Source organism: Parasteatoda tepidariorum, chromosome 10, assembly GCF_043381705.1.
Source record: "Parasteatoda tepidariorum isolate YZ-2023 chromosome 10, CAS_Ptep_4.0, whole genome shotgun sequence".
Lineage (NCBI taxonomy): Eukaryota > Metazoa > Arthropoda > Arachnida > Araneae > Theridiidae > Parasteatoda > Parasteatoda tepidariorum.
In genome coordinates, this window is record NC_092213.1 from 13,122,305 (window position 1) to 13,140,822 (window position 18,518).

Below are 18,518 nucleotides of genomic sequence, written 5' to 3' on the forward strand. Positions count from 1 at the left end.
TTATATCACATAATTTTTTGTTAATTCCATCAATATTTGATATTAACCACAAAAATCTTTCTTTTTTTATCCTTTTCTGATGCGATATTTTCAGAAAACATTAAAAAATGACTTTGTAAAAAAGAATTTAAGAAGAAAATTGAGCATTCATATGATTTTTTTAAACCTTCGAAACGCAAAAAAAAATTTTTTTTATTAATAAAAAAATATTATATATTAATCTAATCAAAATAAAATCGAAAGGCTATTTTTTTAGATTAATACTATTGATTAGATTAATACATAATATTTTTTTCTTAAAAAAATGTTTTTATTACGTTACGTTTAAAAATATTATGTATTAATCTAGTCAAAATAAAATAGAAAGGCTATTTTTTTTAAATTCATATGGAATTTTTCAGAACTTCAAATAGAACAATAATATAAGTATTTTTTTCAAAGTGTAACATGGTTTATTCAATCTTGAATTTAGACAAACATTTTTTGAAAAATGTAATTTCTTAATTAATGTAATCTATTTATTTATTTATTTAATTTCAATATTTTAAATATTAATACCTTATTCCGCAATCTAAAACAGATCTCAATAAATTATTCTAAAGTTATTTTTAAAATTATTTATTTGTACAAAAATATATATAATAAATGCAATATAGTTTTAAATCTTGCACAACTATATGGTCTTCCTTCTGCGATTTTTAAAAAAGCAAATTCAGATGTTACGAAAAACATAAAAAAAATTAACGTATTAATGTAATAGCGAAATTATAATTTTGAGAAATTAAATAAATAATAAAAATCGGTACAATCCTAGAAATGAAATTTAAATTAAGGGTCAAATTAAAATTATTTTATTTGCAAAATAGGAAATTTATTAAAAAGTTTAGTGCACAGATTTTTTTTATTATTTGTGTAATTCGGATAATCATGTAAAAGATTATAACAAATACATCACCTGTATGTATTTTGTTGAGATAAGCCGTTTTTCAGTTTACAAATAATCGTTACCAAAAAAAAAAAAAAACAAAAAAAAATGAAAGCAGAAAAAGATCCGGGATGTTGGGTCAGAATGTTCGTGGGCAATATTTTGTCTTGGACGCAAAACAGAATAAATAAACGTTCCCTAAAATATAACAGAATCTCAATAGAATAAATTAACACGAGAACAATCTCATGAAATCAAAAAAGCGAGCTTATGATATCAAAATAGTGTGGAACTGATTCTCATAGGACCAAAATATTGTGGAACTGAATCTCATGAGAACAAAATAAGAAAAAACAGAATCTCATGAGAACAAAATAAGAAAAAACAGAATCTCATGAAAAAAAAAAAAAAAAACNATAAATAAATAAATAAATAAATAAATAAATAAATAAATAAAATACGAAGGAAAAAAAACTCCTTCTTATAAGACAAAAATAGCGTGGAACAGGATTTTTAAAAGAGCAAAATGGAATGGATCGAATCAAATTAACTCATGAAAACAATAAAATATGGAACAGAATCTCATAAGAACGTATTCTGGCAACTGATATAGCGGATACAACGAGGAAATATGTGCAAAAGCTAATGCAATTACATAAAATTTTTATTTTTGTAGCGTTTTTCACAAACAAGAAAGATTAGGGTTCGCAAATTAGCAGAAAAGCCATTCATAAATATATTTTCATCTGCACATCGCAATTTTCGAAACTTTTCAAAAATAAATAATAATAATTTTATAAAAATTTTAGTTACTTTCAAACTATTTTTCCCCTACCCAGCAGCATGTAATGGCGGAAAACAATTATGAGTAAAGAAAAACAAAAGAACAGCAATTGGGTACTTCCATTTCAAGAAGAAGACGATCACGGAGACCCACACATGTGACCTATGATATCAACTAGGGCTGATCACTTATAAGCAAAACGGCGCTTAAGTCGAGCTAAGATTTTCCACACAAGTTAGAATGTCAATTAACGTGAAATTAACTAAGTTCAACGTCGTAGTCGTTAATTGAAATATAATTCTTTCTAGTCAACGTCTTTTACTTAACTTAGATTTATTATTTGCTCATGAATTTTATTGCAGCCGTTATATATTTTTGTTTTGTGTACCTGGCAACTTCGATGCATAATTAATTCGTTTATATTCTGCATGGCTTCTTGCCAGTCTTCACTAAGTAAGAAATATATAGTGAAGGAGTTGAAATCTTTGGGAAAGAATATAGAATGCATCACTTAAGAGAGTTGATACTTGACCGGGCTTGGTTTACTCGAAATAGAATGGAAAGAACAGTTGCTAATGTATTCAAATGTCACGGCTCAACAACCAATCAGGATCGAGATACCCACGCAACGTCACTTGCTGGTATCCCATTCTGGAAGGAATGAAGAAAATGAAAATAAATGGTAACGGTACTTACACTTAGTGGCAATAATTTTTGTGACCAAATAATCTTCTTATAAATTATTTGGTCACAAAAAAAAATTCTTCTTCCCGCTCCCTAATGAGTTTTTTTTTNTTTTTTTTTTTTTTTTTTTTTTTTTTCTTTAACAGATATAAGTAGATTTATATAATCGAATTTAAAAATCATTCAATTAAAATATTCCAAAATGTTATATTGCAAAAACACAGAATCAGTTTCAAAGATTTAGTTCCCGATTCTGTTATTATGAAATTTAAACCTGGTGAATTTGCTTATCATTGCAATCGTCTACAAAATTGAGTTAAAAATTCTCATTTACTTTTGTTTACAATAAAAGCTCGTTAAATGTTTGTTTTTTTCTTCACTAAAGAGATTGATTACACAGAAAAAAAAAATCCAGGTGTAAATACGGTGAAAAGTACTGGGAAAGTACTGCCACCCTGGATGCCTCATCTGGAAAATCCATTTTACCTTAAAATCCACGTTTACAGTAAAATTTTAAACCGTAATTTTTACAGTAATATTTATTTAATTTAAATAATTCAGTGATTTTTCAATAAAAATTACTGAATATCAGATATTTTATTTCGTAAAATCTATCGGCAAAAAGTACCGGCACTCTTTAGTACCGGTACTTCAGTACCGGTAATTTGATCTGGAATTTTTCGCAGTGTACCAATAGTGCGAAAGGAAAGATTTTTACATTGCTTTTCAGTTTTCAGTAGTTCTTTTGTATTTATTGCTTTAATATGTATATTGACTGCTATCTTCTACACGTTAAATGCATTGTTCCATTCGTTAAAGGCATTGTTCCATTCGTTAAATATATTCTTCTATTCGTTAAATGCATTCTTATATTCGTTAAAGGCGTTCTTCTATTTGTTAAATACATTGTTCTATTCGTTAAAGGCATTGTTTCATTCGTTAAATGTATTCTTCTATTCGTTAAATGCATTCTTCTCTTAGTTAAATACATTCATCTGTTTGTTAAAGGGCCTCTTCAATTTGTTTAATGCATTGTTCCATTTATTAAATGCATTCTTTTATTCTTTAGATGCATTCTTCTACTCGTTGAACGCATTCTCCTATTCATTAAATCTATTCTTTGTTAAATGCATTGTTTTATTCGTTAAATGCATTGTTCCATTCATTAAATGCATTGTTCTATTCGTCAAATGCGTTTTTTCTATTTGATAAATACATTGTTTTATTCGTTAAATGCATTGTTCTATTCGTTAAATGCGTTTTTCTATTTGTTTTATTCGTTAAATGCATTTTTTCGATTGGTTAAATACATTCCATGTGTATAAAATGTATGAAACTTGAACTGGGCAAGAAGAAGTAGTGGAGTCAAATTCAAGAAGGTAATATTTGAGATACAATTTAAAATTTGTTTGAAATGGGGAGTATCCATTTGCTATTATTAATCCCATATGGGGATTTAAAAGACGTATACATTAGTGAGCTTTTCAAGTTGCACAGAAAGACAGATATTATAAACTACATTAATGTAAACCGCATTAAATTTGCTAGGCCCATCCTTAGGACTGACTCAAGTGTTCAATCGGTGCGAGAATAAGAGGTAGGTTTAGAACAGCTGCAAACTGGAACACCCTGACATAGAGACGACCAAAATAGTAAAACATTCTGAAGTACGTTCTGGCCTACAAAGGGCTGTAGAGTCAATAAAGAAGAAGGGGAAGAATTGAAGGAGTGGAGAAGGAGAAGTATTTTTTTAAAATTAATTTTACCAGAAAAACAAAACAAAACAAAAAACCCGTGAAGAATTTAATACGTTTCAACGTATATTTCGTGGTCTGTTTCGATTTCTAATGATTTACATTGTGTTCATAAGTCTTGAACATTTTTCTAAACTGTTATAAGGTGGCGGGTTTTAACATTATGTGAAAAAAATTGGCATCAAGAAACTTTCTTTTTGTGTTAGATTTTTTTTTTAATATTTCGGTTAAGAGACATTATTTTTTTAATGATCAAAAACCAAATGCATCTGCTTGTTTTTTTTCTTCTTTTTTTCTTTTTTTTTTCTCTAAGCGTTGAAAGAATGACATTTAACATAATACGGAAGAAAAAAAAATCTTGTTGGCAAAACACTGTCAAGATTCGTAAAATTTGTAGAAAAATTAACTTCACACACAATAAAAAATTTTAGATACATATATAAATATTTTTAACATTTTAGTAGTTAAATTACAGTTCTAAAAAAATTTATTAATTAAATGGCCCAGTAATAAAGAATGTAAGAGCCACCTTCTCTAATTACTCCAATCTGTAAATTGAGAGTAAAATTTCAAAATAGCCCACTCATAAAAGTTTTGGCCCAAAATTTTTTTAAAAAAAAATAATTTTTAGTCGTTTTTTATCATGTATTTTTTTGAATTAAATTTTCATAAAATTTTATTACATGGTGGCAATTTTGGACAATTTCTGATGGAATAAGCCCATTTAAGGTTCACAACATAACGAAATAAATAATATTAGGACAGCAACCGCAACTATAACAATAGCAATTACAACTAATAAAAATAAATAAACATATTTATTACCGAATATATTGAATTGCTTTTTTACATTTAATAGTACGATTAGTATCATAAATGAACGAATAAAAAGTTCTTTTTAAATTATCTAAATAAAAATAAATGTTTTTCTTAATCAGAAAAACGTGTCCGAAAAAAAAGAATAAATATTAGAAAATTTTTTTAAAAAATTGCTTTTTTCTTTCTAAAATTATACATACGGTTGATATAAATTATTTAATAAAACCACATCTAACACTGTAATATTTATTGAAATTATATCTTTCAAAAACAAAAAAAGCAAGATTTCCATTATCTTTAACTAAAAGCAAAATTTCAAAAGCTATCTTATTTAATCTATTATGTTACTTACCACGGACAATAGCAAAGGAAACAGAAGGGGGCGCCACAATTCAGATGATGACTTAACTCCTCCCAGCGTCTCTCATAGCCAATCAAAGAATGAATTGAACACCCGTTGGGAACAAATAGATCCACCGCCCGACCAGCCAATAGAAGTCTCGTATTACCGTTTCCAATAACATTCTTAGGTAGTGTAATTAGCTTATCAAAATGCCGGCCCTCCAATTCGCCAAATTTGGCGCGGCAGAACTTCACCCCGCCGCGAATTGGGCGAACGCAATTCTGGTAATTGAGTGAAAGATTGAGGCCTAGTAATAAAAATAAAATAAAAAAGAGCTATCAAGAAAAATAAATAACAATCTGACAGTGAGATAAACGAAGTTCGTCGTGCCGGCTGTGCTTTGTAATTGGCATTCGATTGTTGTTGAATGTGCGAGACATTTAGTCGCCCGTCCCGGTGGATTAAAATTATTTTAACTACTTTTGAATTATATTCTTTTTTAAATTCTATTTAGTGAATCGTGAATATTTGCGATTTATTTTATTAAATTAATCGACATTAATTGCTGACTAAATCTAGCGTATTTTGCTTATCAATATCTTAGAATAAACGTTGTGTTTTGACATTTATCTTATTTGTTCCACCATTTATCGTTTGCTGGTTGGACATTCTAAAAATGAATTATAGAAATTTAAAAATTGGATATTTCTTCAAATCGAATATAGTACTTTTAGTGTGAATCGTTTGCAGCGATTGAGACTTGTTATAACTTTTACAATTTAAGAGATAAAAGATTGAAATATTCTCTTAAGAATTTGACAGTACCTGGACATTAAACTGGACATCTTAGTCCACAGCATGATGCCTCTGGCACCCTTACCTGTAGTACCTGTACCATCAAAACCCAAAATGGGTTTTAGTATTGAAGCATTAGTTGGGAAAGAGCGTGATCAGCATATGACTAATGATAAGTCATCACCACCCCGTTGTGAATCAGCCGAAGACCACCTGAACAACGGCCGGTCATCTTATAGTCCTAGACACCAAAGGTCCGAACATCCTGTGGCTGCACCAGTAGCCACTTTCCCTGCTACTGCGCCCGGGGGTGTACCGGGGGCGTCCGGCAGCCTGGTAGCAGCGGCAGCTAATGCGGCTTTTCTGGACTCTCTGTGCGGCAGTAGAACGGGAGGCGGTGTGCTATACCCACCGCATCATCATCAACATGAACACCCTGGGGGCTATGCAGCAATACCTGGGGCGTGCGCCCCGGTATCGCCCTTTTTCCTAGGGAGAGAGACTTATCCTTTGTATCCCTGGCTTCTGGCCCGGCACCCAAGGTTCCTGGCTCATAGGTTACCGGGTAAGCTTACATTAATTTAATGTCTTATCAATTCTGACAATTCTGTTATTTTTAACGTAAAAACAAAGTAAATAAATATTTTTTTGATAATAGAACTGTAATTAATAAATTAAAACATTAATTGTAAAAATTTTTCAGTGTATTGTAAATATATTAAGCATTGTTAAAAAAATTTTGTTTTGATATTTTTGTGAACAAAAAACGTCGACTATTGTTAATAATTTTTAACGGTAATATATAGCCAAGTATAATTTCAACATCGGGAATCTTCTAAAGCTATATAAAAGAACACAATAAGTTTTAAAAATTAATAAAAATTTTAAATGTTAAAGCTTATTGTAAATAATTTAAACAATTGTTAACGAGTTTTTGCTGTAATATATTGTTAAGTATGATGTCAACATCACGTATGTTCCAAAACTGTAAAAGCAATAATTTTGACTATTAATAAAAATATTAATGTTTGAAACTCTTAGTGAAATACAAACTTATTAAATTATAGTCAGCTGTTTTAAATATTTGCATGTTGCTTAATATAATTTCAATATCATCTAAGTTACAAAACCAGATAAAAGAACACTATAAGTTTAAACAACTAATAAAACGTTAATTGTTATAAGTAACTTTTAGTGAACTGTAAGCATGAAAACTATTATTAACGATTTTTAAAAATAATGTATTGACGAGGATAATTTCAGCACCATGTATGTTCGAAAACTATATAAAACAAAACTAAAAGTTTGAACCATTAATAAAAATATTAATTTTTAAAACTTTTAGCGTATAACAACCTTTTTAAATTATTGTTAACAATTTTTGATAGGAGTACACTAAACACATTTTAAAAATCATAAGTGTTTGAAAACTATATGAAGCATAAAATCTACTCATGGTTCTATAGATTTGTCCTTATATTTTATTCTCATGTTTTATGAATTTTCCTTCATTTTAACAAATATCGCTAATAAAGGACATTCGAATGCTAATGTTAAAATACTGTCTAAATGTTCGCATGATATTTAGTTATACTTACTACATGTTTGTTTGATATTTAAGCAAAATATTGAGCAATATTTAATTTTAATATCATGTAAATTTTTCTGATAAGTACTGTAATCTTTAAAATAAATAATAATTATTGTACATATATGAATTTATGTTTATACATAAACTATAAGGAATAAAATGAAAATGCTAGTTGTTAAAAGTTTTAATAATATATTGATTTTATAAAGGTATCATTTCAACGCCATGAATGCGCCAAAACTTCCTAAAGCGAAAAATTATGACGTAATTCCATAGAATTTTCATTAAGGGTAAAAATTTTATGAATTGTGATTATTTTAACAACCATAACAGCCGATGTCGAACAATAAAAACACAATATATTATGCAATATTTTATTTCATTCAAATTTCTCTGTGGTTCTATTTATAAACTTCAATCTTTGTAAGAAATACTAACGAATTTCTTATTTTATTTGGCACCACAGCCCAGAGCAAGTCAAGGCCATCGCAATATATTTTGTTTTTTATTAAAAATTATTATAAATTTGTAAATAATAAAACCATATTGAATAAAATAAAAGGATAATTTTTAAAACTTTTAGTGAATAGCAAACGCATAAAAATGCACTGAATAAAATAGTATGGCCAATATGGTAAAAATTACTTGTTTCTGGCTCTATGGGAACACCAAAAAGCTCGGTAATTTTTACCAAAGAGGTAAGGTAATGATTTTAGTAAAACTATCCAAAAAATATGGTTTTATAATATGTGATAAAATTTGGAAAATGAGGTGAAATTAAGTTATATATATTATCATGATACCTAAGAGCATGGCATAAAAACCATTTATTCGGTTAAATTTATATTTTAGCTATATATTTTTTACTGAATGTATGCTAGTAAGAACTAAAATTCTAAAAATCAGAATTTCCGGTAAACTATTATCATATAATCGGAAACCGTTTCCTTATGAATGTTTTAAATACTGTAAATTTTCGTTTCATTATCGGAAATGTCTTTATTATACGGAACAGTAATTTTAGTAAAATATTTTTTCTCCGTGTATATTTGTAGATAATAAACTATACTAATTAAATGATATTATAATTTTCCAACCTTTGCTGCATAATAAAACTTATAAAACTTTGCTTAACTATTTTTAGGATATAATTTGAACATTAAACAATGAACATTATTGTTTTAAACTATACATTCCCCGAAAAATCGGTTTTATATTGAACTTTGATGTAAATACCTTGAATCAATTTTAAAGATAGATTTTGCTACAACTTGAATAATAATTGTTCAATTTGATCAAAGTCACGGTTCCATTTAACCCCGTATTAAATTTGTTGAAAACTGATCTGTATTATTATGGTTCAGAGAACCGATATTTCAATTCAATTTTTAACCGGTTTTCGTAAAAGTGTACAGAATGAAATAAATTCTCGTAAAATACTGTACAGTAATATTTATGAAAATAAACTCTACAATTCTGGTTATAGTAACCAAAATATACGGTATTCAAATTATTTATTTGGTAATTTTTCAATGGTAGACGTTAATGCATCAGAAAATTCTGTGTTTTAAGTTTCTTTCACGATAATAAAAATGATCTTCAAACTTTGTACTACTATTGCCATTAGTTATTCTCTAAAATGAATTTCAATTGATTTGTTTTATGTTATTAAAAAAAAAAAAAAAAAAAAAAAAAAAAAAAAAAAAAAAAAAAAAAAAAAAANAAAAAAAAAAAAAAAAAAAAAAACTGAAAACGATTTATCACTACTACTTTTCCACAAGATTATATCGAAATTATTCATTTTATAACAAAAGTTTGACACTTTTCAATATCATTGTCATCATAGCAATAGTTAATATGTAATTTATTGAGAAAAATTTGAAAGTAGAATCATTTTTTCAAAAAGTCAAGTTTTCAAGTCAATCATAGTCAAAAATGTTAAGCCTACTTTTGATCTGTAGAAAATGTAAAATTTGTCTTATTCGTTTGGAGATAAAAGTAATAATAAATCTTTAATTTTTATGATATAGGATATAAAAATATTCCAGTTGAGTAAAAAATTAAGGTTAAATTTAGTTACTCTGAAATTCGATGCTAAGTATTCAATATAGTTGTCTTTTTATTTAAGTTCAAGTGAGGATAATCTAAGCAATGATATTTACTAATAAATAAACTAAATAAGTTAAAAAAATTTAAACTGTAGAATCTGACACCTGCTTTAGTAAATTCAATTCAAACCACGGTGAAAGGTTAAAACAAAAACCACTTTTAGAATCGTTTGCTATTTTTTTCTCCTCTTGAAAAAAATTATTAGCAAACGATTCTATAAATTGTTTTTGTTTTAATTTTTCGTTTTTGTTGGAATGATATTTCATGTCTGAAAGCAATGATATTTATTAATGAATAAAATTAGTTGAAATATATTTTTAAACTGTAGAGTCTGACTTCTGCGTTAGTTCAGTTCAAACGTCTGCTTTAGTTTAGTCAATTCAAACAACGGTGATAAGTTAAAACAAAAATAATTTATAGAATCGTTTGCTAATAAAATTGTGTTTTTTTTTTCCCCTTCTTTTCTTGAAAAAACGCAATATTATTGTTATTACTATTATTTTCGCAAAGCCAAGGTAAGGTACATAGAAAAAAAAAGAAAAAAACTGGAATGCTTTGAATAACTTTCAGCTAAGAATCATATTTTCAAGTACAAAGATTCAATTTTAATGCTTCGAGGGCTTAACCTTAAATATGCTAATTAATTATTACGATACAATATTTTGAGTAATGAAATATGACACAAAAATTATTTTCTCTGAATATTCTCTGGATTCATTACCTTTGAGATATCAGGGGTAAGGAAATCTGTTCATCAATTTAATCAAAAGAGTGGTTGTAAGTTTGGACCCATTAATATGCTAATTTTACTTTTTGAATATTTCACCATGTCTCGAGAACTTTTCAAGCGAATAGAAAAAATCTTTGCACTCTATCATGGAATTCGTTTATGTAAAGAAAATTCCCTGAAAGAAATAATTTTCAATAATTATTCATTATTATTTTATTGATTAATATCCCAAAAACTTTTGAATTGTAAAGTATGAAATTTATTTTCTTCTCACTTCAAAGAAAGTAATTTTATCTGTCAAAATACGAAATTTCTGTAAAATTGGTCGTTTGAGTTTTACCAAATTTAAAAAAAAAAAAAAAAAAAAAATTTAATTTTACTTCACCAGGACTATTTATTACATAAGGAAAACTTTAAGATCTGAAATTATTCAACAAGTATAGACTCTAAGTTTGTGGAAAGTTTGCGAACTAATTTTAAGATATTTTTAACAGAAAAAATAAGTATTCAGGATTTTGCCAACAACGTTAGAAAAAGACAATACCTTAAATTTAAACGTTAGCATAAAATTACGTTGTGGAAATAAAGTTACTATAGTACTTAAATTAAAATGAATTCTTTTCCTAATTCCACTATTGATATACACTAATGATATTCATAGTTATTGATCATTATATATGACGTGATAGTTTTGATTAAATAAATTTAATAAAAAATGTAATTTAGAAATTATTCTAAATTACATTTTCTGTTTCTGTTCCCTAATTTGAAAATTCACAAATTAAGTTTGAAGCATTGTGTAATGAGAAATACTTAAGAAAATTAAACTAAGTCGTATATTGCTGAAATAGGTATAAATTACAATTCTCTTATACAATTTAATTAATTATATAAATTATGAATTTAGGATATACTTCCGAATAATTCAGACTTAATTAAGGTAAGAGAGAAAAATTTAAAAAAAAAAGAAGAACGAAATATATATTCTTACTTCTTTTTTTCTCTTTATTATTGTATTAATTTTTCTAAATTTAATTTATTTATTGATAGATTAATTATTGTGCAAACATTATTTTCACTCAATTTTTTGAATGAAATTTCCTTTAAAAATCTCGAAACCTAATTTTTACATTACATCAAGCCAATTTTCAAATACATCTTAACTTTATTATTTCACATTTTGTCTCAAATTTTGTTTTCAAAACCGTAAAGGTAAAGAAATGTTCCTAACCATATTTTTACTATATCCTTTATTGTTAATCGGGAGAAGACTACTGCCGGTTTATTTTACCGTAATTTCAGAATACAAATTTTAACAGTGTATGGATTTAACCGTGTGTGTAAGGATTTATCCAATCTTTTTTAATTAATATCATTGTTCATTCAAAGTAAGTTTAGGGGGGGGGATTTTATTTTTAGTTTCTAAATATCTTTGCAAACTTTGCGACACATCTGTTTGATTTAGATGCATTTTTATAATAATATTCTCTGCCTGATTGTATTGGAATTGCAGGCAAATTTGGATTTATAAAGATAGTGCTGTAGATTTACTCAGTAAATTCTGCTACCGGGGCTAAAACGTTGTAAAATTTGCTAAGTTTTTTAGACATGATGTGGATTTTAATATATAATAAATAGCAGAGCCGTGGTGGCTTAGGTGATAGAGCAATCGTCCTCCAATGAGGTGAACCGGGTTCGAATCCCAGAAATGGCTGGTTGATACGAATCCGCATCCGGCTTGCACCGACCACAGTGCCGACGTGAAATATCCTCAGTGGTAGACGGATCATGGGTTAGAGTCCCCTTGCCGTCAAACTAACAATAGGAGGGCTTCGTGGTCTTCCTCTCCATGTAACGCAAATGCGGGTTAGTTCCATTGAAAAGTCCTCCACGAAGGCAAATTTCTCTTAATACTCAATCCAGGAATTTCTTTATCTTCTGGATTAGGTTCAAAATTACAAGGCTACGGAGTTGAACATTAGTAGTTGTAAACCCAAAAAATTGGGTCGGCTGTTCAACGATGGATACAAAATATAAAATAAATGTAATAAATAGCAGAGCCGTAGTGGCTCAGGAGGCGTTCGTCTTCTAATAAGGTGACATGGGTTCATATCCCAGTGATGGCTGGTTGATACGAATTCCGAACCTGGCTCGCACCGACCACATTGCAAACATAAAAGAACGTCAGCAGTAGTCGGATCATGGGTTAGAGTCTCCTTGCAGCCAGATTAATCATTGAATGATTGGGATTAATCATTGGAGGATTGTAAATTTCTCCCACTACTTGATCCAGGAGTCCCGTTGTTTTCTGAATCGGGTTCAAAATTACAAGGTTACCGAACATTGGCAGTCGTAATCGTAAAAATTGGATTGGCTGTTCAACGACGGTAATAAAATAAAAATAAAATTTAAAATGTAGCAAAATTTCCGAATTTTGTAGCATTAATTTGGGATTTAATGTGTAACACTTTGCAAAGCCACTATTTTTTGCAGTAATAATTTTGGGTTTAATGCCAATTTTTTATAGTAATAAATTTGGAATTTTTTTTCTTACTTGAAGGAAATGCATGATACTATAGAGACATTCATTGTAAATATATTTATAGTATTAAAGAAATTGACAACCATATTTTTATTTATTTTAAGAAGATAACGTTTTGTTAGACTATTAAGATTTTGTCATGCAACCACACGATGATTCAATATACCGATTTTATGCTTCAAGGTTCCGATATTATGATTTCAGTAATCGTTATTAAATTTCCACATTAAATCGATTTTTCCAATAACCGAATTTTGTAAAACCGAAAGCAAAAATCAGAACACCCTAGAAATAATTTTATTTAACTGTTAAATGAGATCGTTAAGATTACTTTATTCTCTCGTTTCGTAACTATTTATCAATAAAAACTGCTAATGGTTATTGGTCACATTATGAAGTTTCAAGGTGATTCAAGTTCGTAAACAGTGTTTGAATTTAATGTAATAAATCTTCTAAATTACTGATCAAGAAAGTCATTATTTAAACCACTTTCATATTACCATTTCTTACTCTGTCGCTTATTTTTTGTTATTTAAATATCGAATAAATCATTTTAATATACCCGCATAATCGTAAATAAAACCTTAAGTAAGCAATTTTTTCTTTCTGTCAATGACTGGAAACTTAGGCTAAAGGTAACGTTAAAACATTAGATATTGCTTTGATTTAATTATAGTTACGTGAAATAGTGTTTTTTATTTTTATTTTCAAATGTTGCACTTTAACTCTAGATTGCCCAAGGAAGTCATTTTGACTGCTTTCTAATTTCTATCAGAAAAACAATGATGTATATAATGACACAATTTCTTAGAATTTTGTGACCTTTTGTACAACATATAATTTTTTTATTGTTAATATTTACTAATAACTTGTCATATAACTATAAATAATATAAAAAAATATTAAAAATTAATTTTAAACAAATTTCTTTACACATTAGTTATTCTTTCACCATTCAGTCATTCTGACTGCTTTTGGGCAATCTAGGTATATACTAAGTTTCAGTCTTTCTAGTGTTAATTATTAGTAAGTAAGTTTTTGATTGTTAATAAGCTTTAAGATAACTTAATGTTAATGATCAGTTTTTGCGAGATAATTATACTCCCATATTTTTTTTTTTTTTTTTTTTTTTTTTTTTTTTTTTTTTTTTTTTTTTTNTTTTTTTTTTTTTGAATAAACATTTTTCACAAATTTTGCTTAAATAAAACCACTGCGTGTGATTTCAATGCGTGGTCTGGGTAATAGGCTTTAAGAAGGGAAAAAATGTTGATTGTTAATAAGATTGTTAGATTGTTAATTGTTAATAAGCTTTAAGAAAGGAAAAAAAATGCTAAGGATCAGTTTTTGCATGCAATATAATTATATATTTCCATAAACTTTCTTTGAATTAAATTTTCCACAAATTTTGTTTAAATAAAACTACTGCGCCCTGTTTCAATACTGTGGTCTGGGTAATAAGCTTTAAAGGCTTTAAGAAAGGAAAAAATACTGATTGTTAATAAAGTTGTTAGATTGTTAATAAGCTTTAAGAAAGGAACAAAATGCTAAGGATCAGTTTTTGCAAGCAAGATAATTATATGTCCATGAACTTTCTTTGAATTAACATTTTCCACAAATTTTGTTTAAATAAAACTACTGCGCGTTGTTTCAATGCTGTGGTCTGGGTAATAAGCTTTAAGAAAGGAAAAAATGCTGATTGCTAATAAGATTGTTAGATTGTTGATTGTTTATAAGCTTTAAGAAAGGAAAAAATGCTAAGGATCGGTTTTTGCATAAAAGATAATTATATGTCCATGAACTTTTTTTGAATTAACATTTTCTACAAATTTTGTTTAAATAAAACTACTGCGCATGATTTCAATGCTGTGGTCTGAGCTGTAAAGAGAAATTAGCAGGTATAGAAACATGGGGATGGCAAGAGCCCGATTTTTGAGGGTGAGAGACGAAATTAAATTCAGCAGTCACAACAGTTCTGTAAATGTAACACATAAGAAAAAACATTTTCTCACAATTTTCACTTAAGAAAAAATTCGTAAGTGTGCTAAATACTGGTAAAAAAGGTTGTTAATTTTTATTTATTTCTTGTATTTAACTTAAAGGAATTTAAATCGATAATGATTCAGGAAAATTTTCTTTATTTGTCTGAAATATTGAGGGGGACTCTCCATTATTGAGGGAGAATGTCCATTATTGAGGGGAACATATGGCCCCCGTCCCCCCATGCCAACGATGGCCATGAGTCAGAATGCTTTGCGACTCTGGATATTTAAAAGCTAGGTTCTATAAGATACAAAAAGAAAGAAAAAAAAGAAAAAAAAATTTTCTAATTAAAATTGCTTAAAAAATATTTGTAATCGTTGTTTTAACAAAAATATTTCTCGAATGAGCAATATAATGATTATTTAATTTGAATTCAATTATTACAATTATAGTGTATTGTATTTGAACGTTTTTAAACCTAAATGGTAATTGAACTAATCAAAAACAGCACGGAAAATTATTGAAAAATCGATATTAATAAGGTCCTAAATCTACTTTATTATTCCGACCATTCTTTGGTTGATAACTCATTGTTGTATCGCAATAAATAAGTTATTGATAAATTATTTTTTATTCATAAATGCCAAAACAAAATTTATTTATAAAATTAATTAAAAAGGTAATGACAAATATAAAAAGATATTGAAAGAATGTACGAAAATTGTTTCCTTGTTCATAAATATTCAGTAAAGAATCTTAAGATGAATATTTGTTATAAGATGCATAATTGTCACAAGATGTTAATAACATGTTCGTATTAGGTATTGATATCTAGCTGTTTCTTATACTATAGTTTTTCACAAATTTTATACTTTGTGAAAAGACATTTGCTAAATTTATTTCCTCAATTGTTATGTTATCATATATAACTTAATTTTATGAATAATATCTTTAATTTTAATTATATATAAAAAATAAATAAAAATAGGAATATATAGCTTGAAATTACCATTTACTTAGTAATAATATTATTACTTTCCTACGATGCTGTAAAATTTCAATAGAGTCGGTGTCAGAAAATTTTAATGGAGTATAAGACGGTGTAAGAAGATTTTAATAGAATATAAGTCGGTATCAAAAAGAATTTAATTGAGTATAAGCCGGTGTCAGAACATTTAAAAATCGCGCAAGTCGATGTAAGAAAATTTAAATAGATTATAAGTCGATGTCATAAAATTTTAATAGAATATTAGATGGTGCAAATAAAGTTTTAATGGAGTATAAGTCGGTATCGGAAAATTTTAATAGAGTATAAGTCGGCGTCAGAAAATTTTAATAGAGTATTAGACTGTGTCAGAAAATGTTAGTAGAATATTAGACGGAGTAAAAAAGTTTTAATGGAGTATAAGTCGGCTTAAGAAAATTTTAATAGAATATAAGTCGGTGTCAAAATTTTTTTAATTCAGTTGAAGCCGGTCTCAGAAAGTTTTACTACATTATAAACCGGTGTCAGAAAATTTAAAAATAGTGCAAGTCAGTGTAAGAAAATTTGAATAGATTATAAGTCGATGTCAGAAAATTTTAATAGAGAATAAGTCGGTGTCGGAAAATTTTAATAGAATATTAGACGGTGTAAAAAAGTTTCAATCAAATATAAATCGGTGTCAGAAAATTTTATAAGAGTATTTAAGAGTAAGGGTTAAAAAAAAATTTCTAACGTTTTCACTAACAACACAACACCTTAGTAGTTCACAAATTCCTGCGTTAGTTGAGCGAAAATTTCGCCTTTTCTGTTAGAGTTATCGCAGAAAAGCCAGGCACGCGACTCTTCAAAAAAAAACTTTTTTTTTATATATTTATTTATATAAATGGAATTTTTATTCTATGAGGGTGAGAGGTGAATCACCTAAAGTCTACTTTTAACAAAACAGTCTTAAGCACTTATTAAGTATAACGGTTTGAAAATAAAAAGGTAATAATTTCTAACATTAAAAAAACCATATGGCGGGAATACAGCTGAAGTAAAACTTGACTAAGATGTTTCAAGATATAGGTCATTGTATGCAAAAAGAGAATCTATTAAAAACATGATTAAAGGTAATATTTGGTATTAAGATTCCAATTTACGACACCTGCTTTGAAATATCACACTCGAAACTCTCACCTGCTGTTCCGATAACCCATATAAATATCACTACCTTTTTTCTCACCTCTCATAAACGAACCTAAATGAATTGAACGCAAAAAACTGTGATTGCATATTTCAGCTTTCGGCTCTCAACTACTAATTTGGATTTCCTGTAAAAAATGGAACTATTCACTTTTTATAATGTTTCAATTCGTACTATCGATGATGTTAAGAAGGCAAATGAAAAGTTGTGATACAAAAGCAAATGTTATGAATTAAAATAAAGAAAATTAATGTAATTGTAGAGATATTGAATATAATATTTGAAGAAGTTAGTGAAAGAGCTATGTTAAGTTGTATTTCGAAAGCATTATTCTTCGAATTTATGAACCAGTCACTTAATTCTTGATTGTTAAAATGCATTGTCGCTTGATTGCATTGATACAGTAAATGAATAATGACATAGTTGTGGAGATATTGAAATTGTTAATTGAAGGAAATAGAAGAAAATGCTAAGCTACATTTCTAAAACACTATATTTTCTGGATTTAAGAACCTGTCACTTAATTCTTGATTGTAAAGATGCATTGTCACTTGACTGTACTGATATAAAATTAAATAAATAAAAAATGACATAATCGCGGAGATATTGAAATTAATAATTGGAGAACTTAGTGGAAGAAGATGTTAAGTTACATTTTGAAAACTTTATATTTTCTTGATTTAAGAACCAGTCACTTGATTCGTGATTGTAATGATGCATTGTCACTTGAATGTATTAATACAAAAATAAATAAAAAATGACATAATTGAGGAGATATTGAAATCAGTAATTTAAGATCCTAATGGAAGAAGATGTTAAATTACATTTTGAAAACACTAAATTTTCCGGATATACGAACAGTTTTGTTAACAATAATTACAAATGATTAAATTGTTTTGCTAAATCTCTTAATGTAATGATTTTCAATAGGACAATATTTTTTGTAGGCAGTTTCATGATTTTTTCTTTCAGTTTTCCTCTTTCCTTCAGATAATTAATTCTTTCAGTTTTTGTTAAGAAATTCTTTCCATGAATAATCAAATTATTCATTCAACTTAAAAAATTTGAAAGCAAATGCTTGTTACTTCCATCAGAAAGTTCTCCGCGAAGGCAAATTTCTCCCAACACTTGATCTAGGAGTTCCCTTGTCTTCTTAATTGGGCTCAAAATTACAAGGCTACGGTAGCCTAAACTCGAAATTGGTACCCTTAACATGGTAGCTTTAAACTCAAAATTGGGTCGGGTGCTCAACGACGGTTATAAAATAAAATTAATTACTGCGAATGCTTAC

At 27.8% G+C, this 18,518-nt stretch overlaps 1 protein-coding gene across 1 annotated transcript in view; it reads left to right on the forward strand.

Annotated features, from left to right (window-relative positions):
* Window positions 1-5,383: 5,383 nt before the first annotated feature.
* Window positions 5,384-18,518, forward strand: part of LOC107437265 (homeobox protein EMX2) — a 76,198-nt gene continuing 63,063 nt past the window's right edge. The window contains exon 1 of the mRNA XM_016049198.3: window positions 5,384-6,669. Coding sequence (XP_015904684.2) covers window positions 6,168-6,669 — 502 coding nt within the window. The 5' untranslated portion in view covers window positions 5,384-6,167. The remainder of the gene's footprint in view (window positions 6,670-18,518) is intronic.